This window comes from Spinacia oleracea, chromosome 3 (assembly GCF_020520425.1).
Source record: "Spinacia oleracea cultivar Varoflay chromosome 3, BTI_SOV_V1, whole genome shotgun sequence".
Classification (NCBI taxonomy): Eukaryota; Viridiplantae; Streptophyta; class Magnoliopsida; order Caryophyllales; family Amaranthaceae; genus Spinacia; species Spinacia oleracea.
In genome coordinates, this window is record NC_079489.1 from 140,426,540 (window position 1) to 140,450,226 (window position 23,687).

General features: G+C 36.5%; 1 protein-coding gene and 1 long non-coding RNA gene across 2 annotated transcripts; one reads left to right on the plus strand and one right to left on the minus strand.

Moving 5' to 3' along the window:
* The first annotated feature begins 288 nt into the window (after positions 1 to 288).
* Positions 289 to 5,156, plus strand: LOC110778789 (uncharacterized membrane protein At3g27390). The gene is made up of 9 exons (XM_021983347.2): positions 289 to 713; positions 855 to 963; positions 1,105 to 1,300; positions 1,406 to 1,539; positions 2,008 to 2,296; positions 2,391 to 2,497; positions 2,601 to 2,775; positions 3,421 to 3,869; positions 4,765 to 5,156. Exons 1-9 carry the CDS (start codon positions 614 to 616, stop codon positions 4,919 to 4,921), a joined length of 1,716 nt encoding a protein of 571 aa, XP_021839039.1. The 5' UTR covers positions 289 to 613; the 3' UTR covers positions 4,922 to 5,156.
* A 13,747-nt stretch (positions 5,157 to 18,903) lies between these two features.
* Positions 18,904 to 19,772, minus strand: LOC110798965 (uncharacterized). The gene is made up of 2 exons (XR_008929986.1): positions 19,601 to 19,772; positions 18,904 to 19,517 (listed from the first exon to the last, which is right to left on the minus strand). It is a non-coding gene; the product is annotated as an uncharacterized lncRNA (long non-coding RNA).
* Positions 19,773 to 23,687: the final 3,915 nt, after the last annotated feature.

A 23,687-nucleotide genomic window follows, 5' to 3' on the forward strand; every position in this document is an offset into this window, starting at 1 on the left:
CATCGAAAGGCAAGTCAAAGACTCAAAGTATTTGGTCATCTTAGTAATGAAAATGTTGGACTTTTTGTTTTGGGTAATTCCATTCAAACCCCTCTAGAAGAAATACAACATTAGGAGGATATCATAATTGACATCATTATTAATCATGTGAATTGTGATTGCAACTTTAATCAAACTCCAGACTGGAAAATTGTCAATACCTGGATCTTGATAAAACAGAGGTATATTTCCTCATTTCCCTTTTATTTTTTATTTATTGTCGTGTACTCCGTATTATTTAGCTACCAAATCTTTAAAAATTAAAACAATTTAATTTGATACCCTAATACTCAATTACTATAGTACACTAGTGTATGATTAGTCGTAGACCTTCAAATTGATAACAGAATAACTAGAATATTGGTATTAAATGGGCAATTTGGGTCTTTTTTTTGTGTTCTAATCAAGTCATCTCTTTTGTTTATTGGCTTCTTGGAGGTCACGTCTTTGTCCATTTCACAAGTTTATACTATTCAACAAACTTAGTCTTGGTCTTCTTAACTTCCACTTTTTCTGGGTATATATTTTCAGTTTCTGGGCAACTTTGCATTTTTAGATGTGTTTTTTATGAGTGATGATGCAAAATATGTCAAACAACAACTTTGATGGCCTTTTGAAGATCATTTATGTGGTTTTTGCTTTCTGTGCTGCCCTTATTCTAGGCGCTCTTAAAGGTTTTTATTTCATTTTGACGTGGAATTTCAATTTTGATGTGGGTTTTTTAACCCTTAGTTTTATGTTTCTGGGTTTTATTTTAATGTTTATTTAAGAAACTACAGATACCCAATTGCTTCAATTTTGATTTTTGGTTGTAGGTTTGCTGGTGGGTCCAATCGCTGGTCTCATATTGATTGTAGGAAATGTTGCAGTAATTCTGGGCCTTTTCCCTGTACATGTTGCTTGGACGTTTTACACCATTGTAAAGTAATATTTTTCACTGCCTAATTCTTCAAATTATGTGTGTTACTTCTTAATTACTGTTCTACTTTGTCTTAATTTGGTTTAGGTGGGGCATAATTTGACAAATTTTTATTGCTTTTGATTGTGGAATTTGCTGAAATTCAGCACTAGCAGGTTCGATACACCACTTAAAGTAGCCATTTTGTTGGCTTTGCCAGCTCTTGCTGCTATTTGGTTGAGTCTGAGCATAGCAGGAAGTGTTATTGGGGGTGTGGGTTATGGATTTTTCACTCCTTGGGTTTCAGCTTTTGAGGCCTTTAGACAAGAGAATGAATCAAATAAATTCTTACACTGCATTGTGGTAAATTTCTGAAATGTCCTGTTTTTTTTTTTAATGCGGTAATTGAGTCAATACTTTTGCCTTCCTTAGTTAATCTTGTTAAAATTGTATTTCTCCAACAATTAGGATGGAACATGGGACACTATCAAAGGTAGCTGTACCGTTGTCCGGGATTTTGCTGATATTTGCATTCATTCGTATCCAGTTTACTTGAAGGAGGTTCGTGAATCTACAGGCTCAGACGAGCTTCAGACTCTTAGGTGGGTGTTATTGTATTACTTTGTGATGATCAAAAATCTAATTTGATTAATAATGCGTTCTATTCACCTGATTTGAACTTATCTGAACTTATTAGAACTTAGAAACTTATTTTAGTTATAAATTGTACTTGGTCAACCCTTATTTTATTTTTTCTGAACTTATTTTTCCTGAAATAAGTGGAAATATGGTGAACATAACAGAGTCTAACTTCAATGAGGATAAACATCTAACTTCTTCAAATGTGTATTTAAGCCTTATTCTCTTCACCGAATTTGTTTTATTGGCCATATAAAGGACAGTTTGGAATTGGAAAGTAGTGGATTGCAAAGAGCTTTGCTGTGTAAAGGAAGACAAGAACCATGGTTCATTTGTGGTTGCTAAACAAGGGATTTCATATGCATGCTTTGGTTATAAGATAGCTATTCTAGCTAAGTTAACCTTGCTAATGTATTCTGGTTATCATGCAGGTTTATCCATGTACCAGCAATCATTGTTGTTGGTTTGATGGGCCTAATTGTCGACGTTCCTTCTTTCACTGTAATCGCCATAATAAAGAGTCCTTTAATGTTACTAAAAGGATGGCAGCGACTAACACAAGACCTTATTAGCCGCCAGGGCCCTTTTCTTGAAACAGCTTGTATTCCAATTGCTGGTTTGACAATCCTCTTGTGGCCCTTGTTTGTTATTGGAAGCATTGTATTGGCTATCTTCTCAAGTGTTTTTGTTGGATTGTATGGTTCAATTGTTGTCTATCAGGTTTTTTTTTTTTTTCAAATTTCCAATTACATTTCATCTTTTTCCTCCTCAACCCTGAATTATAAAATCACCTTCGTTGTTGATATGGATACAGGAAAGATCTTTTCGAAGAGGTCTTGCTTATGTAGTTGCAATGGTTGCTGAATTTGATGAGTACACTAATGATTGGCTTTACCTGAGAGAAGGAACTATACTACCAAAGTAATTTCTCTGCCAATAATCTGTTATTTGCTACTGGTTTTGTTACTTGATTTTTTTTTTTCCGGAATTTATGTATTGATCAAACTAAATTAATGGCAGCTAGGCCTCGATACAGAAAGAAACAGGCTACACACTCATCAGATCTTACTGTTGGTACAAATCATGTTCGTGCTGACGGGTTCAGTTCTGCTTCCGCTGATCCACCTGCAATGCTTATGCCTAGCTTAGGACCTTCTAGGTCAGTCAGAGAAACAATTCAGGAAGTGAAGATGGTTCAGGTATATACTTTTTTGGCTATCTTAAATTCTTCTTAAATAACGATTTTGTTTCCAGTTAATTTTCTAGCTGTTGAAAAAAAAATCCGTTTCTTCTTTCAGTTTCTGATATGAAACATGTTTTTGTCATTGGAATTTAGAAAATTCTGCTAAATGTTTATGCGCCATTCTGTAACTTTACAGATTGAAATTGTGTCTGCTTTTTTAGAATTTGGCTCACTTAAAGCCCTAAACAATCTAAGGAACCCATCCAAATTTTTACTGCCAGGAAACTGATGTGGACTCTCTAAACTCCGACTGGCTAAAACTTTCTTACGCTGCAAACTAACAGCATGAGTAGGACAAGAACCCCAGTTGTACAGATGAAAAGCTCACTTCAATTCTTTGAGTTATTTCTGCATATCTGTGTTAAGAATTTCTTGTTTCTTTAGCCTGTGAGTTCTTATATCATTACAAGGAGAATAGATTGACTGAATTTTGTAGTCTGAACAAACAAGTGACAAGTTTAAAAAGCTGTTATGTTTCATTTGTTTTTGCTGTTTAAAGCCTGTGATGTTTTGAGGTTTGTTTCTGCTAAATTAACCAACTTTAAGAACTTAAACTTCTAAATCCTGTTTTCTTATTACTCCATAAAAAAATGTGATGCAGGTGTGGGGAAACATGATGAATACAATAGAAATTAAAGGAAAAGAACTTCTGGATGCAAATGTTTTAACTCGTGCTGACCTTTATGAATGGTTGAAAGCAAAGAACAGCCATGAAGCACCAATTATTGGTGTTGGTCTTCATAGTTATTCAGCTTTGTATACTCTCACATGCTCCATCCAAGCTGGAGCAGATGGTATAATGCTACTTGACGGAGTGATCATTAACCATGTGAATAGACCCCAGGATAGAATTCTAGACTGGTTTTTTAACCCTCTAATGGTATTAAAGGAGCAGATCAAGACCTTAAAATTGGGTAATGGTGAAATGCAATATTTAGAGAGAGTGCTTCTTTTCGGGAGCCATCCTCAGAGGATGGAGGCCTGGGAAAACGGTTCTGTGATATCTCAAGATCCTCTCAGAGCTGCACAAATTCAAGGCATTAGCAGAAGGTATTAATTACTAAACAATTTCTTATCCTTAATCTTACCTAATTATATTGCTTTAAATACATACTACGGAGTATTTCCTTAAAATAAGCATCTGACTTCTCTTATTGTATAGTTACAGTAACCTTTTTATACTTGAACTTACCTGTGAAGAATTTAAGTTGGTGTCTGAATCTGGAGATCCTCTTGTGTATTTTACTTCCACTTTAGGTAACTCAGTCAGAAATGGGTAAAAGTCCAAGTATCAGACTCGCCTATGTTATGAAAAAATTCCATTTTTTTTGGTTTGAGATGAAGTGTCAAGTTTCAAGTGTCCATGCCATGTCTAGTGTTAACGATCCAACACATCAGTACTTGAGGTGGAAATGAGGAGTTCGAGTAACTTAGCCTTCACATTAATGCTAAAAGAAACAGAGTAGTTGATTTGTACACAAATATTTGTGACTGCAATTTATGATTATTTGTCCTAGTCCTTACCAGAAGAGGTCAAGTTGCTGCTTCATAGACCTCTTGGATGGATACTGATCACTCATTTGAACTTGTCAACTGCTGTGATTTGAACAAAAGATTTGAATTCATATGATTGGTCGTGGAATCGATGATTACTTGGCCAAGTCTTTAACTGAAGTCCTCAAACCCCTTCACTTGAAAAGTCCGTATCTGACCTTATTTTCCCTAATTGGAACTTATCAGCCCTTATTTGAACTAATTTTTCCATACATGAACTTACTATCTTCTTCATCGCGACTTATCTGCACTTACTTTTCTGAAACTTTTTTAGCCAAATTTGATATGCAGTCCTTTATCACTTAGCTTGTTCTTTTAATGTCCTAGTTTCTGTTTAAGAAGCATGACTTAAAAGTAATTCCAACTCCTAATTAACAATATGATGTGACAGGATGACTGGAATGTCAAGAAGCATAACCAAACTACCCACATACAGGAGGAGATACCGCCATCTTATCAAGAATTTGCTTGCTTATCAATCGGAGAAGGAAGGTGTCTCGAACAAGTATGAGTCTGTAAGATCCATCGCTTCAGAGGAGATTGTGTAGGATTTATATTTTTTTTTCCTTTTCAAATTGTATATAAATACATTTGTTATTGTAAAAAGATGAAAATCTAGTCAAATAGATGGGCATTCTTTGTTTATGCTTCAGTTGATAGTGATTGGTGATATTCTGGAGAGTGTATCATAATTCATAGCTATTGTTGCCCATTTGGGATTTAGGCATAGTTATATTTACTTATATGTTTATGAAATATGAATCGGTTTCAGGGTTCTTGACATAGCTATGAATGAGCCTATGAGAATAATCCCCCCCCCCCCCCCTCCCTCCCCTTCCTCGGGCCCCCGGCAGGACCATCATGCTAGGTGCTCCCGAATAATGTAGTACGGAGTAACAATAGTCCTTGGAGAATAGGGCTTTTGTTGTATAACGTGGTGGGCTATTATTTTTATTTTTTTGCAAAATGAGTCACAAAAGCAATATAAATTACAAATAGGTGCTGGGAGATTCGAACCTGAGACCTATCATATACAGACCCTCGATCTTAATCACTAGTCCAAGACATCATTGATTGTGGTGGGCTAAATGCTTGTAATGCGAATGTTTTTCAACCTTAAAGTTGATTAGCACATTTTTTCAACATTTTACTAAGGTTTTATTTGGTTGGGAGGAATTGGAAGGAAAAGAAAGTAAAGGTAAAATACGGTTTCGTGTATTACAAATTTTAAAAAACGGCGGTCTGACCTGTCAGACCACCCTATCCACGGGTTTTTATAATTTTCGCGGGTCAAAAACATGGAAATGCTCCTAAATTTCGGGTCATATAAAAATATATTTCACCCCATTTTAAACCCTAATTCATTTTCTCTTTCCTCACAATCTTTCTGCCCCTCTCTCTCCTCCTCTGCCCCTATCTCTCTCCTCAAAATCTCTCTCTCCTCAAAATCTCTCTCCTCCATTTCCGTCGGCCTCCTTTCGCCGGCACCAACGCTACAACGAAGGTGAAGGTGCAGCGGCTTCGTGCTCGGTTGTTCCTCTCCGGCGTTCTGTCTTCGTCTCCCTCAAACTCTCCGCCTCTCCTCGAATGGCCGCCACCATTCTCCTTCATGAGAACGAGAGTAAGATCGGTGAATCGGCAACGTTTTTGTCGCCTACTCCGACGAAGAGGATGTGATTAAGGTTTCTATGATCTTTCATCTTTTTAATTATTTTTGTTGATTTTACAATTTAGGTTTTGTTTGATTTTTTCGATTTTTTCAATTTTCCTAGCATGAAGGTGGCGCCGGTGATTTGCCTTGTCGCATCAGCCATTGGAGATGGAAGGAGAGCCGAATGGAGCGGAGGACTGAACGGCGGTGGCGGCTGAGTTGGAGAGAGAATGAGCGGCGAAGGAGATAGAGAGAGAGTCGCGGGAGGAGAGGCGACGATTAGCCACCTCGCAATCTGCCTCGTTCCCTCGGTATTCAGTGTGGCTGGAGGTCGTCAGCTCCTCTTCGCGAGCCTGTTGGTGGCTGTGGTTTGGGGCTCCTCTGAAGGAAATAATGCCCTTGGTCCAAGTATGCATTCTATGTTAAGTCTAATAAATGCGGTTCAGTATTAATTAACAAGTTAATAATTCAGTGAGATCAAGTGAGCTGAATGCCTAGCTAGAGGCCGCTTCAGTTCAAGTGGAATTAATGATATTAATCCACAGCTTACTCTTGACTGAACCCGTAGGGTCACACAAATAGTACGTAAACGGATCAAGTATTTAATGGCATTAAATACTCCATCTATGAATATTCGGAACCGACGGATCTTGGTTTCAGTGGGAGCTAAGATCGTCACAGGCAAGAAATGAATACTCCAGAAACGATGATATTGCCGGAAACGGAAATATGGATCGTATCGGAAATATGAATATTATCCAAGTCGTAGATGTTGCCGGAAACGGAAACATGGTACGTATCGGAAAATATTATTGGAAATGGAAATATTACCAGAATCGGAAATATTGCCGGAAACGGAAATATTGTCAGAATCGGAAATATTGCCGGAATCGGAAAATAATTCCGGAAACGGAAATATTAAATATTTGTTCGAAACGGAAATTAATTCCGGAATCGGAAATATTAAATATTGTTCGTATCGGAAATAGATTCCGGAAATGGAAATTTAATCGGAAGCGTATCGTACGAATTAGCATCGGACGAGGCCTGCCGGACGAAGGCCCAGCACGAAGCCAGGCCGTCGCCCAGCAAGCACGCACGCCACAAGCCCAGCGCGCGCCAAGGCCACGGATGCGTGGGCCTTGCTGCGTGGGCTGCAGCTCGCACGCATGGGCAGTCCTTGTGGCTGCCGTGTGTGTGTGAGTTTGTGCTCATGCGTGATTCCTGAATCTGCAAGAGTCAGTGTATGATTAAATGTCTATTCCTAATTGGATAAATTAATTAAATAGAATTCATGTAGGATTCTAATTCCAATTAATTCGCATCCTACTAGGATTACGATTCATTTTCCATAACTCTATAAATAAAGGCCTAGGGGTCATAATTTATATACAAGTTTCAAAGTATTCAAAAGTGAGTTTTTGAGAGAAAATTAAAACACATCTTGCTCATAAAAGTGCCGAATTTTCTAGTACCTTAAGGGCGATTCTAGTTGGTCAATCTTAAGGCGGATCCGGACGTGCTGTGGACTATCTACGGAGGGACGACACTTGGAGTCCTAAAAGACTTGTTCTTGTTCGGTTCGGGCGCAGCTAGGGAAGGCACGCAACAAAGAGTATGCATCTAATTATGCTATATGATTATGTGTAAATAATATGATTCCTGGGTTAATGGTTGTTTCCGCATGATTTATGTAAATGTCATATGTATCATAACCTAACAGTGGTATCACGAGCCCCTTATTATTTTCATAATCTAAATTGCATGAACATGGTTAAATATTACAAATTTGCAAGAATTAAAAGGGGTGATTAATTTTCGTAATTGTTAATTAATTGCAAATTGCGTTTATTTAATTATACGTACGCAGTTTTTCGGCAGTTTCTTCGTTACTCATCCAAATCGAGTGATTTTTGTGTCAATTCCGCATGTAAAAGGCATTCTAAAATTTTGACAAAAATAGTATTTTTCTGCCGAACCCAGAATTCTCAAATTCGAAGCCTAACTATGACTTTTCGAAGGTTTTAGTTTTTCGAATGCAAAATTTCGTAAATTTAAGATGTTAAATTAAATATTTGCGATTCCTGTTGATAAATCTTGAATTTTTGATTGACCTACTGCATATGTTTAACAAGTTTGAATGCCTAGTCTTGTTAATTATGCAATCTAATTTGTAATTATGATTAATTTGTTGAAAATTAGAATAATTTAGAATTAATTTGATTTTCATAATTAATTGTAATTTAATTAGAAACCTATGATTAAAAACCACCATAAAAATTGTAAATTTAAGATAAATTTTAAATTTTTATGACCTAGACTTGAATCCATAACAATCGGAAATCATTTGGATAATAAATTTTCGATTTTTTCGCCCTAAAATTATGAAATTAATAATATTTATTAATTTGTCATTAATTTTAAATATAAATTTTAAATTTTCTTGCGATTCGTTCAAATAACTTGCACGCACGAAGCAATGGACGCTTCGTGTTACCCTTAAGGGGTGTTGTATAATGCGGGCATGCGACGACGAGCAAGGGAGCTCGTCGCCCGTGCGGCACGAATGCAATGAGCAAGGGCGTAGTACACGAGCGCAAGGCAGCAGCCCTGCCTTGTGTCGTGTGCCACGAGCAATGAACGTATGGGCATGGGCGAGGGGCGAGCCAAGGCAGTCGCGTGTGGGCAGCAAGCGAGCTGCGCCACAACGCGCGCTGCCTCGCACAAGTGCGCGCAGCCTCGCGCGCAGCGAGCGCAAGCTCGCGTGCCACGAGCGCTGCGCACAGCATCACTCGCGCGCACAGCGCGCGATGTCGCCCGCCCAGCGAGCGTTGTCGCGCACCAGCGAGCGATGGCTCGCGCGCGCGCAGCGAGCGATCTCGCGCGCCAGCGAGCGATCTCGCGCCCCAGCGAGCGATGGCTCGCGCGCGCAGCGAGCGAGCTTGCGCGCCCAGCGAGCGATCTCGCGCGCCAGCGAGCGATGTCGCGCGCGCGCGCTGCGAGCGATAGCTCGCGTGCGATGGGCGCTATGCGGAGGCTTGCGTTGGGACAGCAGCAGCTATGCTACGAGCGCATGGGCTGCGCGCACATGGCCAGCAATGGCTGTGTGCGTACGGCCCATGGGCGTGCAACGCGTAGGGTGTTTGCGTTTCGATTAGATCGTTTTGAATGTTTAATTTGAAAATTTCAGTTCACGTAATTTTAATTAATTTTAAAATTAATAATTTGAATTAATTTCTTGGATTTTAATTTTGAATATTATAATTATAATAAATGGAATTTATTCTAATTATTTTACTAAAATTAAAATCATGAATTAATTTAAATACGACTGAAATTAAATTAAATTTTTGGATTCAATTATAAATTTATATGAGCTTTAAATTTTAATTAAATTTGTATGTTTCCGGTTAGACTAGAAATACAATTTTATGTTTAAAATTAGTAAAGCATATGAATTTATTGGTTTGAGTGGGAGCGTTTTTAGTCATAAACTCTTGATTAGGTCTACAAATCCTTAAGGTTAAAACAACTCGATTAGAATTAATAAGGACTGAATAATTGGTAGATTATTGGTGCCCTTGATTAATTGCTGCAAATGTTTACGTGATGCATAATGTGTTTTACTAACCAGCTATGTGGGCCATTCATGATAATGAATGGGTGAATGGTATATATTGTATATGTACTGTTTTGCAGGTTATGAAGTGACTAGTATGGCCCAAATAGGATAGAAAATATGGTCTGCGTACCATTAATTTGAATGTAATTGGTCTAAAGCACCAAAGTTGTTTTTCAATTCAAATATGGTCTGCGTACCATCAAATAGTTGTAATTAGTTATAGCTTATCCTATTTGAAGAAAATGGTCCCTCCCACGGAGATTTTCAAGACGGACTTTGAAGTCAAAGCTTCAAGATGAAGTCGGGCCATACTAGATCACAAATATCTTATGCATGTTTTAAGTTATTTATTGTTTTAAATATGTCTTAAAATGCATGAGATCATAAGCTTGATTATGTTGCATGATTAAGGATTTTAGTTCACTTAAAATCTAACCAACATAGTAAGAGCCTTAAGTTCCAAACTTAAAAATTGAGTTAAAAGGTGCCATGCCAAAATATACACTTGCTTGGATATCCTTTACATCAATCTAGTAATAGTTTTCGCTCAGCGAGGTGTTACTTATTGGTCCTAAAGGGGCAAGGTACACAAATAATTGTGAGTACATGTTAGTTTTGGTGAAACTCAACGATATAAGTAAGGAGTCATTTTATGTCGTGGCAAATTCGATAGGTTTACCTAATAAGTTCTTAGACGTACCTATCAACCAAGAATAGTTTCTAGACTATTAGCAAAAGGCTTTTGCTTACCTAAGATGTTCTAGGATTAAGTCGACAAACTGTGCTTAGTTCTTCAATGATTTTAGGATCTTGGAATCATTTTATTCACACCTGCCGGAACACATAACTTGAATAAAATGCTTAATAAACATTGAATGATGCATGTATGCTAGAATTTAAGTTTATTAAGAGAAACTGTGAATGGTTATTTATTTGTTTATTCTTTTCAATTGTAGTTTTTAATATGGCAAACAACAATTCATTCAACATTCGATCAATTCTCGAAAAGGAGAAGTTGAACGGGAAAAACTTCCTTGACTGGCAAAGGAACTTGCAAATAGTTCTTATGCAGGAAGAAAAGGAGTATGTCCTAGATGAGGCGATGCCCGAAGCTCCAGGCGACGGGATCACTCAGGCAGCCCTCAATCGTTGGATTGATGCCAACAAGGATGTGAAATGTCTAATGCTCGCCACCATGAGTGCGGATCTGCAGAAAACGTTCATCAACTCAGATGCTTTCACAATCATCAGTGAGTTGAAGAACATGTTCCAAGATTTGGCTCGAGTCGAAAGATTCGAGACTCATAGGCAAATTCTTGAGACCAAGCTTAAGAATGGCGAGCCCGTAAGTCCACATGTTCTCAAAATGATTGGACTCATTGAGAATATGAGTCGGCTGGATCAGCAATTTTCTCAGGAAATGGCTATAGACACCATCCTCCATTCTCTTCATAGCGGGTATGATCAGTTCAAACTGAACTACAGTATGAATAGTCTGGACAAAACGCTCACTGAGCTTCACGGTATGCTGAAGACCGCTGAAAAGACGCTCAAAAGTGATAAGCAGGATGTGCTTATGGTGCGTGGGGGCAAGTTCAAGAAATCTGGAAAGAAGAGGAATGCTAAGAAAGGTGGCAACAAGGCCAGCCCAACTAAGCAAACTGGCGCCAAATCTGCAAAGAGGAAGGTCAGTCAACCCACTTCTGAATCCGAATGCTTCTACTGCAAGAAGAAGGGGCATTGGAAGAGAGATTGCTTGAAGCTAAAGGAAGATCAGAAGAACGGAACAGTCGTTCCATCTTCAGGTATTTTCGTTATAGACTGTATACTTGCTAATTCAACTTCTTGGGTATTAGATACAGGTTGTGGCTCACACTTATGTTCCAATCCACAGGGACTAAGAAGAAGTAGAAAGTTAAGCAAGGGTGAAGTCGACCTACGAGTGGGAAATGGAGCACGGATTGCTGCATTAGCTGTAGGAACTTACTATTTGTCGTTGCCCTCCGGGCTAGTTTTGGAACTGGAAGAATGTTTCCATGTTCCAAGTCTTACTAAAAACATCATTTCAGTTTCTTGCTTAGATGCTAAGGGATTTTCCTTTATAATAAAAGACAATAGTTGTTCGTTTTATTTTAAAGAGATGTTTTATGGATCTGCTAGATTAGTCAATGGACTTTATTTATTAGATCACGACAAACAAGTATATAACATAAATACCAAAAAGGCCAAAAAGGATGATTCAGATCTCACCTATCTGTGGCATTGTCGATTAGGCCATATAAACTTGAAACGCTTAGAAAGACTTCAAAGGGAAGGAATTCTAGAACCATTTGACTTAGAGGATTATGGTAAATGCGAATCATGTTTACTTGGCAAAATGACAAAGCAACCTTTCTCTAAAGTCGGAGAAAGAGCAAATGAATTATTGGGTTTAATCCATACAGATGTATGTGGACCAATGAGTACAAATGCTAGAGGTGGTTTCAGCTACTTTATCACTTTCACTGATGACTTCAGTAGGTATGGTTATGTCTACCTAATGAAGCATAAGTCTGAATCCTTTGACAAATTCAAAGAATTTCAGAGTGAAGTAGAGAATCAATTAGGCAAGAAGATTAAGGCACTGCGGTCTGATAGAGGCGGTGAATATCTGAGCTATGAATTTGATGACCATCTGAAAGAATGTGGAATTCTATCAGAATTGACTCCTCCTGGAACACCACAATGGAACGGTGTGTCAGAACGGAGGAACAGAACCTTGCTAGACATGGTCAGGTCAATGATGGGTCAGGCCGAACTTCCATTAGAATTTTGGGGACATGCACTAAATACAGCTGCACTCACTATAAATAGAGCTCCGTCTAAAGCTGTCGAAAAGACTCCATACGAATTATGGTTTGGAAAGCCTCCAAATGTGTCTTTTCTTAAGATTTGGGGATGTGAAGTATACGTCAAACGATTAATTTCAGACAAACTTCATCCAAAATCTGACAAATGTATCCTTGTGGGCTATCCAAAGGAAACAAAGGGGTATTACTTCTACAATACATCTGAGAACAAAGTGTTTGTTGCTCGAGATGGTGTCTTTTTGGAGAAGGATCACATTTCCAAAATGACAAGTGGGAGAAAAGTAGACCTCGAAGAAATTCGAGTCGAACAACAAACTCTAGAGAATGCTCAAGATGACATTCAGGATGAAACTCAGAGATCTTTAGAAGAATCTGGTGAGAATCATGGTCAATCTAGAAATGTTACCCCGCGTAGATCGCAAAGATATAGATCTCAACCGGAAAGGTACTTAGGTATTTTGACGAACGAGAGCTATGACGTTCTATTACTTGAAAGTGATGAACCTGCGACTTACAAGCAAGCTATGACGAGCCCTAGCTCCAAGCAATGGCAAGAAGCCATGCAATCTGAATTAGACTCCATGTCTGAAAACCAAGTATGGGATTTGGTCGATTTGCCAGATGGCTACCAAGCCATTGGAAGCAAATGGGTTTTCAAACTGAAAAAGGACAAGGATGGGAAACTTGAAGTTTTCAAAGCTAGATTGGTTGCAAAAGGTTACAGGCAAGTCCACGGTGTGGATTACGATGAAACCTTTTCACCAGTTGCAATGCTAAAGTCTATTCGAATAATGTTAGCAATCGCTGCATATTACGATTACGAAATATGGCAGATGGATGTCAAAACTGCTTTCTTAAACGGCGTTTTAACAGAAACTGTGTTTATGACACAGCCTGAAGGTTTTGAGGATCCAAAGAATGCTAAAAAGGTATGCAAGCTAAAGAAATCAATCTACGGATTGAAGCAGGCATCCAGGAGCTGGAATATACGTTTTGATGAAGCGGTCAGTGACTTTGGTTTCATCAAGAACGCAGACGAATCTTGTGTATACAAGAAGGTCAGTGGGAGCAAAATTGCTTTCCTAGTATTATATGTCGACGACATATTGCTTATCGGAAATGACATTCCTATGTTGAACTCTGTCAAGATTTGGCTTGGGAAATGTTTTTCGATGAAGGATCTAGGAGAAGCACAGTACATATTGGGCATCAAGATTTACAGAGATAGATCTAAAAGGATGATTGGACTTAGTCAAAGCACTTATATCAATAAGGTGCTTGATAGGTTCAAGATGGCGGACTCCAAGCGAGGCTACCTACCCATGTCTCATGGAATGACTCTAAGCAAGACTCAGTGCCCAAAAACACTTGATGAGCGTAGACGAATGAATGGGATTCCATATGCATCATTGATTGGTTCAATAATGTATGCTATGATATGTACACGCCCGGATGTTGCGTACGCACTCAGTGCTACAAGCAGATACCAGTCAGACCCAGGAGAGGCGCATTGGACTGCTGCCAAGAACATTCTGAAGTACCTGAAAAGGCACAAAGATGACTTCCTGGTCTATGGTGGAGATGATGAATTAATTGTTAAAGGCTATACGGACGCAAGTTTCCAAACCGACAAAGATGATTTCAGATCACAGTCTGGGTTTGTCTTCTGCCTCAACGGAGGAGCAGTAAGCTGGAAAAGTGCTAAGCAAAGCACCATTGCGGATTCTACAACTGAAGCGGAGTACATTGCTGCACATGAAGCAGCAAAGGAAGCTATATGGCTAAGGAAGTTCATAGGAGAACTTGGTGTAGTCCCCTCCATTAAAGGACCAATAGCCCTGTATTGTGATAATAACGGAGCTATTGCACAGGCAAAAGAGCCTAGACACCACCAGAGAGTCAAGCATGTACTTCGTAGATTTCACCTTCTACGAGAGTTCGTTGAAAGAAAAGAAGTCGAGATAAGCAAAATTGGAACTGATGACAACATATCAGATCCATTAACTAAACCTCTGCCGCAAGCGAAGCACAACTCGCACACTGCAGCTATGGGAATCAAGCATATTGGAGAATGGCTTTGATGTCTCTGTTTAATGTTTTAAAGTTTTAGAGTTTAAATCTTTGTAAAACATTATTGGTTAATCATTCACAATAAATGAAAGGAATTCATTTTTCCATTTAATTCGTGGTTTATTAAATGATGAGTCCCTTCAACTTGACGATATATTCAAGATAGACTGTCAGGACCAGTCCTGTGACTAAGAAATGTCTATCAAGTGAACTTGAATGTCAAAGGTTGAAAATGGTCCCTAATCGGAGTTTTCTATAAAATTGGACGCATAGAAAACGTTAGACGATTAGAATGCAAGATGACTAGTAGTTCTGTTTCTTGAACTATGTGGACATGGCAATGTCATAATCATTTGCATAGATACTTACTTTGGGAAGACTAGTATCGGACAAGACCTATGAAACTTTACTGTAAGAGATGAAAGTCTGTCATAAGTAAATTTCATTAAATTATTAGACACTAAATCCTCAATACCTGAGTGATTTGAGATTACTTGTTTGAGAACTGGTTGCTTTGACGTTGACCAACCGTCGCACCGTAAAAGGAGGCTATAAAGGCAACGCTCAGGTAATCACCTATCAAACGAAGTCTAATCTCAAGATCGCAAGATTGGGATTGTCCTCCCATAAATCGGGATGAGATGCTTAAAAGTTGTACAAGGCCACTCGGAGAGCTAGAAACTGTGAAATGCATGGCCGTGCTCGGATGAATCATAGGCTATGATTATCTGTTTATTTGATCAGTTGAACTCTGAAACCGAGGAACACCTCTGGACATAATAAGGATGACAACTCTTACCTTATGTTCAAGAGTAAGCATCGAGCGACAAAGGAATTAGGAAATGCACACTTGTCCCTAAGGACAAGTGGGAGACTGAAGGAAATAATGCCCTTGGTCCAAGTATGCATTCTATGTTAAGTCTAATAAATGCGGTTCAGTATTAATTAACAAGTTAATAATTCAGTGAGATCAAGTGAGCTGAATGCCTAGCTAGAGGCCGCTTCAGTTCAAGTGGAATTAATGATATTAATCCACAGCTTACTCTTGACTGAACCCGTAGGGTCACACAAATAGTACGTAAACGGATCAAGTATTTAATGGCATTAAATACTCCATCTATGAATATTCGGAACCGACGGATCTTGGTTTCAGTGGGAGCTAAGATCGTCACAGGCAAGAAATGAATACTCCAGAAACGATGATATTGCCGGAAACGGAAATATGGATCGTATCGGAAATATGAATATTATCCAAGTCGTAGATGTTGCCGGAAACGGAAACATGGTACGTATCGGAAAATATTATTGGAAATGGAAATATTACCAGAATCGGAAATATTGCCGGAAACGGAAATATTGTCAGAATCGGAAATATTGCCGGAATCGGAAAATAATTCCGGAAACGGAAATATTAAATATTTGTTCGAAACGGAAATTAATTCCGGAATCGGAAATATTAAATATTGTTCGTATCGGAAATAGATTCCGGAAATGGAAATTTAATCGGAAGCGTATCGTACGAATTAGCATCGGACGAGGCCTGCCGGACGAAGGCCCAGCACGAAGCCAGGCCGTCGCCCAGCAAGCACGCACGCCACAAGCCCAGCGCGCGCCAAGGCCACGGATGCGTGGGCCTTGCTGCGTGGGCTGCAGCTCGCACGCATGGGCAGTCCTTGTGGCTGCCGTGTGTGTGTGAGTTTGTGCTCATGCGTGATTCCTGAATCTGCAAGAGTCAGTGTATGATTAAATGTCTATTCCTAATTGGATAAATTAATTAAATAGAATTCATGTAGGATTCTAATTCCAATTAATTCGCATCCTACTAGGATTACGATTCCTTTTCCATAACTCTATAAATAAAGGCCTAGGGGTCATAATTTATATACAAGTTTCAAAGTATTCAAAAGTGAGTTTTTGAGAGAAAATTAAAACACATCTTGCTCATAAAAGTGCCGAATTTTCTAGTACCTTAAGGGCGATTCTAGTTGGTCAATCTTAAGGCGGATCCGGACGTGCTGTGGACTATCTACGGAGGGACGACACTTGGAGTCCTAAAAGACTTGTTCTTGTTCGGTTCGGGCGCAGCTAGGGAAGGCACGCAACAAAGAGTATGCATCTAATTATGCTATATGATTATGTGTAAATAATATGATTCCTGGGTTAATGGTTGTTTCCGCATGATTTATGTAAATGTCATATGTATCATAACCTAACATCCTCTTCACTCGTACCATGCTTTGGGCTGCTGCATTTTTGTTTTATCGTTTTGTACATTATTTTGCGTAACTATTTTGTTCAGTCAAGAGTAATTCACTTTTAGTTAAGAATAATGATGTTTTAGTTATTATCTATTTTGCTTTAGTTAAGAATAATATTGATTTAGTTATGATTTATTTCACTTTAGTTATTATTATTTTGTTTTAATTATGATAATTTCATTTTAGTTGTATAATGGTTACATTTAGTTATGAAATATAACGAGTTTGAACTTTTTGTATTTACGTTAATTTTTGTGTTGGTTATATTTTGCATTTAAGTTATTTTTTGTGGTTTAGTTAAGTTTATATGAGTATTAGTTAATCATTTGAATTAATTAGTTAAGTAATGAAACCAATTAGTTAAGCACTTGAATTAATTAGTTAAGCAATGAAACCAATTAGTTGAGCACTTGAATTAATTAGTTAATCAATCGAACTAGTTAGTTAAGCATTTGAACCAATTAGTTAAGCACTAGAGTTAATTAGTTAAGCATTTGAACCAATTAGTTAAGCAACGAAACCAATTAGTTAAGCACTTGAATTAATTAGTTAAGCAATCGAACTAATTAGTTAAGCAATGAAACCAATTAGTTAAGCAATCGAACTAATTAGTTAAGCATTTGAACCAATTACTTAAGCATTTGAACCACTTTGTTAAGCAATGAAAACAATTAGTTACGTGCCTTTGAGTTAAGGTTTTGCGAGTTTTAGTTAACATTTTATTAGGTTTAGTTAAGAATTATCGTGTTTTTAGTTGAGAATTATTCCGTTTTAGTTATAATTTTGGCATATTTAGTTATGAAATCCATTAGTTGAGAATTATATCTTAACTATTTTGTTAGTTAAGATTTTCTTAAGCTGAGTTAAGATTTTATCGTGTTTTAGTTACGTGTTTCTAAGTATTAGTTAAAGTTTTAAGAGTTTTAGTTAAGATTTTCTTTGGTTTAGTTAAGAATTATCGTGTTTTAGTTAAAATTAATAACTAATTAGTTAAGCAATGGAATCAATTAGTTAATCAATGAACCCAATTAGTTAAGCATTGAAACTAATTAGTTAAGATTTTATGAGTTTTAGTTATGATTTTCGGAGTTTTAATTAATAATGAGTTTGTTTATAAATCGTAACTAAAACACGATAATAATAAGTTTTTTTATAAATCGTAACTATTCGATTCATAAGTTTAACTATTTATCTTTATATGTTAACTATTTTGTTAGTTAAGAATTATCGTGTTTTAGTTAAGTCTAAAATTCAATTATTTAAGCCTAAAATTCAATTAATTAAGGCCAAAATTCAATTATTTAAGCATTTGAACCAATTAGTTAAGCAATGAAACCAATTACTTAAGCACTGGAATTAATTAGTTAATCAATCGAACTAATTAGTTAAGCATTTGAAACCAATTAGTTAAGCAATGAAACCAATTAGTTAAGCAATCGGACTAATTAGTTAACCATTTGAACCAATTAGTTAAGCAATGAAACCAATTAGTTAAGCACTGGAATTAATTAGTTAATCAATCGAACTAATTAGTTAAGCACTGGAATTGATTAGTTAAGCAATCGAACGAATTAGTTAACCTTTTGAACCAATTAGTTAAGCACTGAAACCAATTAGTTAAGCACTGGAATTAGTTAATCAATCGAACTAATTAGTTAAGCATTTGAACCAATTAGTTAAGCACTGGAATTAATTAGTTAATCAATCAAACTAATTAGTTAAGCATTTGAACCAATTAGTTAAGCAATGAAACCAATTAGTTAAGCAATGAAACCAATTAGTTAAGCATTTGAACCAATTAGTTAAACAATCGAACTAATTAGTTAAGCATTTGAACCAATTAGTTAAGCAATGAAACCAAATAGTTAAGGAATCGAACAAATTAGTTAAGGAATCGAACAAATTAGTTCAGCAATGAAACCAAATAGTTAAGCACTGAAATTCAATTAGTTAAGCAATGTAACCAAACAATTAAGCATTGAAACTAATTAGTTAAGCAATTGAACCAATTAGTTAAACAATGAAACTAATTAGTTAAACAATGAAACCAATAACTTACAGATACGGAGTACAAAGAAAGTATTTGTTAATCTTGAAATTATATATTATATGAATAGTTACAACAGTTACACTTATAGGCAAAATAGTTAAGTTTTTATACAAATTAGTTAGAGACTTAGAGCATCATACAAGTTGTTGCCCTTATGAGTATAAAACTAAATCAATATAGAAGGTTAACTAATTCAAAATTATGCTTAACTAAAAGAAATTAATCTTCACTAAAACAAAATTATGTTTAACTAAAAAGAGATTACTCTTAATTTAAACCAATTTACTCATTACAAAAATAAATGGGTATGTGCTTTGCCGAGAAAACAAGAAAATTTGCATTAATCTTGTGTTCAACAACAATGAGACAACAATTTGTGGACCTCTTTCTCAATCTCCAGGATCTGCTTACTCGATCAACACTTCAATCAACACCATCAATCCATACTTCCAATTTTCACATTCAATGGCGATAATATTGGATATCTGGGAGGTGAATTCATCCGGCTCACACTCGAATTACTTGACAACAATGGTGATTCCTTTGCCTTTTTTAACACTCACGCCATCCCCGCGCCTTCGATCTGTTATCCCTTCCCCTATGTTGCGCCGCCGTCATTCATGCCCGCCGCTGCTCCTCCGCCGCTGCTCCTCCCCGATGAACTTCTTAATTAGATATTCGGTGAATCAATTAGGGTTTAGATGAAAGGAGAGAGATGGAAAATTACCTCGTTGCTCTTCATTGTCGACCTCCTTGTCGTCGTTGCAGGCGATTTTGAGGCGTCGAAGAGGGAGGCGGGGAGTTTCAAGGTGAGGAGAGAGGGGAGAGAGAGAAGATTCAGATGGAAATGGCTACGCGGACAGGAAAGGAAAATAAAATTTATAGGTGCGTGAACACACTCGCGCGTGGGTATTAAATTCGGTCTGACGCGCGCGTGAGCGTCAGGCCGTCTGACCAGAAAGTTGTTGTTCGTGTATTTGGTACAAATAATTATATGGGAAGTGGAAGAAAAAGAAAGGAATTGGAAGGAAAGCTTCTGTATAAAATGTTCACTTTCCTTTCCTCTCAAAATTGAAGGAATTTGGAAGGAAAGAGAAAATTAAAAGCTGTTATTTATATTTTCTTTCTCTTCCTTTCCTTTCTTTCCCTTAAACCAAACACAATAAAATAAAATCACTTTTTCTTCCCTTCTTTTCCTTTCTTTTCCCTTCTTTTCTTTTCTCTTCCTTTCTTTTACTAATAATGAACCAAATAGAGCCTAAAGATACAAAGTACGAGTTCAAAACCCAGAGCACCCACAAATCCACAATGGTTGGGTACTCGGTAGTCCTTCCATTTTTATTCAATTTAGGAGCACTTGCGTATATTTGTTTGTGGCTCGGTCTCTCATGCTGAAAATTTTGTGGTGTTTTTAGTTGCGCCTCTTCTTTCCCCGGCTAAAATTTCAGGGTAATTGTGTAAATCTTAACATAATACGGAGTATTATATTGCTTAATTCTTCTAATGGTCTCCCTAATTAAAATGGTTTAAGATCCGCCAATATTTAAATTCATACTCTCTTCATTGTTGATTGTGAAGTATCAAAGTGCCTTGGCTCTTGTACCTCTACAAACTTTTAAGTAAGGCGGTCTTACAGAAACGACCGCCTTGATGGCACTAATAATGACACGTAATCGCTGACAAAATACTGACGTCAGCAGTATATATACACATTTTCCTTCCCATTTACAAATCCTAATTCATTTCTTCCCCTCCCCTCAACCCGGCCCCCTTTCTCTCTCTCTTAAACACTCTTCTCCTCTCTCTCCTCTCCATACCTAATTCTGGAAGAAATTAACGACGGTTGTCGGAGGCAAGAGAGAGAATCTCCGCCGCGATCAACTCCAGCGAATTGAACAATTTTAGCGTCGTCGTTGCTGAGGTTATGGTTGCGCGAGGAGTTCGTGGTTGCGTTAATGGTTGTCTGGTCACGGTGGTGGTTAAGGTAGTTCTTCCACCTCTTTTCTTCATCTGTCCTCCATTCTTCCTCATATATTTAGATTTTTGATTTTCGAAATCCTGACTTGGATTTTTGATCGATGTTCGATTGATTTTTTCGATCGATTTAGGTTTTTGATTTTTTAGGTTTTTTTATATTAATTTTGTTGATTTTAGTTTTTGTATTTGATTAATTTTGTTGATCGAAGGTGTGAGAGAGCATCCACCGCTAGATCTGTTCCTTAAGTTTTTGATTTTTCAATTTTTTTGATTTTAAAATTTAGGTTTGTGTATTTGATTGATTTGTTGTGTGGTCTAGGTAATCTCGACGGAAAGTTGCGGTGGCGCTTAGGCGGAGAGAGATTGAGCGGCGAAGGACGGAGGAGAGTTGCCGCGAGCAGAGGTGGATTTTCGGTGCGGCTCATGGTCTAGGTGATCTCGACGATCTTCTTGTTGGTGCTCGTTGTTGTTCATGTTGTTGGTGTGGTAAGCTGCAGAAGCCTTGCGGTGTCGCGAAGGAGCAATTGGTTGCTGTTATTTAATTAGTTTTAGGTCTTTCGTTTCAGTTAAGAATATGGTTCTTTTAGTTATAATTTTATCTTGTTTTAGTTAAGAATGTTGATGGCTTAGTTAATTTCGTTTCAGTTACGAATGCTTCTTTTAGTTATAAGTTATTTTGTTTTAGTTAAGAATATTGTTGTTTTAGTTACAATTATTTCATTTTAGTTAAGAATCATTTCATTTTAGTTAAGAATAATCTTGTTTTAGTTAAGATTAAATTTTCGAGGTTTAGTTAAGATTTCTGATTAGTTAAGATTTTCTGAAATTTAGTTAATATTTTCTGAGTTTTAGTTAAGAATTTTCAAGTTTAAGTTAAAATTTCTGATTTACTATGTTTTAGTTATGAATTTTTAAGTTTTAGTTACGATTTACTTGGTTTTAGTTAAGGTTTTTTGAGTTTTAGTTACGTATTTTTTTAGTTTCAAATCAGGCCTTTGTTACGATTTTTCGAGTTTTAGTTATGATTTCACGAGTTTAAGTTACGATTTTCTTGGTTTTAGTTAAGATTTTTTGAGTTTTAGTTATGCATTTTTGAGTTTCAGATAACGAATGTCAGAGTTTTAGTTAAGATACAAATTTTTAAGCATTGAAACCAATTAGTTAAGCAATTGTCAATTAGTTAAAAAATGAAACTAATAAGTTAAGCTTCAGAACCAATTAGTTAAACAATGTAATAAACCAGTTAAGTAATGTAACATATTAGTTAAACACTGAATCAATTAGTGAAGTACTGAAACCAATTAGTGAAGCACTGGAAGCAATTAGTTATGCCCTGGATTTAATTAAGTTAACCACTGGAACTAATTAGTTAACTTTGAGATTCAATTAGTTAAGCAACGAAACTAATTAGTTATGCAACGAAACCAAATAGTTAAGCAATGAACCAATTAGTTAAGCACTGAAACCAATTAGTTAAGCAATGAAATCAATTAGTTAAGCATTGCAACTAATTAGTTAAGAATTTATGAGTTTTAGTTAATAATAAGTGTTTAAAATTAATAACTATTCGACTCATAAATTTAACTATTTGTTTTTATACCTTAACAATTTTGTTATTCAATTAGTTATGATTTTTTTACTTTTAGTTATGTTTTACACTAGTTTAGTTAGTACCCAAAAAAATTAAAAATTTTAATTTTGAAAAAAAATTTGAAAAAAAATAATTTAAGCCTGAAATCCAATTAGTTAAGTCTGAAATCTAATTAGTTAAGCTTGAAGTCCAATTAGTTAAGCCTGGAAAAAAAATTCAAACAAAAATAAAAATTCAAAAAAAAAATTCAAAATTTTTTTTAAAAATAAATTTTACATGCTGACGTCAGCACATGCGCCAACATGGCTGCCAACGAGGCTGCCAGCAAGACTGCCAACAAGGCGGTCTTTCCTGTGAGGCGGTCTCACACAAAAGTTTCTCCTTGTACCTCTCTTCACTTTCTCTCCAATAACTGTTTGACACATGTTTCATTATTAAATATTGTATTAAGATGTTACCAACAATTTTTATATCTAACAACGGTTATTTAAAAAAATGGTACATTATTTTTATAAAAAAATCACCAATATTTCTAAATATTTGTTGTCTATGAAATGAGCACAACCTTTTTATGAATTTGCATATTACTTCGTATACTCTTTTGCGTATTTAGGAAAATATCAATTTATTTTTGTTTATTAACAACATAAATTTTTATATGATTTAACTTAAATTAATTAAATAAATATATTTCATTAACCAAAATATATTACGAATTAATAATGAGGGAGAGATAGTGGAAGAGTGATCACAAGAGTATTAGCGTTAATATGATTTTGATGATGACAAACTAAAGTAATTAATTAGTGTGGTTTTTAAGTTTTATGTGTGCAAAGATCATTAATGAAATTAAGGTTATGCTAATATCTTTAGTAATAGAACTTACTAGATAATGATGATTACAAGATGCTTATAGCAATTAAGCATAAATTCCAGAGCTAGAACTGCACAATAGTTCCTCAAGAAGAACTCCATACAAGCTAGAGCACAGAGAAGTTCCTGATCAACACCGTCAGGTTCCTGAGTGAGAAAAAGCAACGAGAAGATAAAGAGACGAAATAACCAACATGTGGAGCAACATGGAACAAGAAGACAAAAAACAAAAGTTTGTTTTCTAGGATTCACGTAAGTACAATGTACTAAAAGGAATTTTGAAAGGAACACGTAGAAACTTGAAGGATTCACGTAAGTACAATGTACTAAAAGGAACTTGAAAAGAACACTTAGAAACTTGAAGTATTACAGA

What these genes read in the sequence shown, in the direction of transcription:
- LOC110778789 (XM_021983347.2), top strand. Translation starts at nt 614, where the DNA reads ATGATGCAAAATATGTCAAACAACAACTTTGATGGCCTTTTGAAGATC. An exon ending in AATTCTTACACTGCATTGTG is followed by an intron (nt 1,301 to 1,405) that starts GTAAATTTCTGA and finishes TCCAACAATTAG; the next exon opens with GATGGAACATGGGACACTAT. An exon ending in AGGAAGTGAAGATGGTTCAG is followed by an intron (nt 2,776 to 3,420) that starts GTATATACTTTT and finishes AATGTGATGCAG; the next exon opens with GTGTGGGGAAACATGATGAA.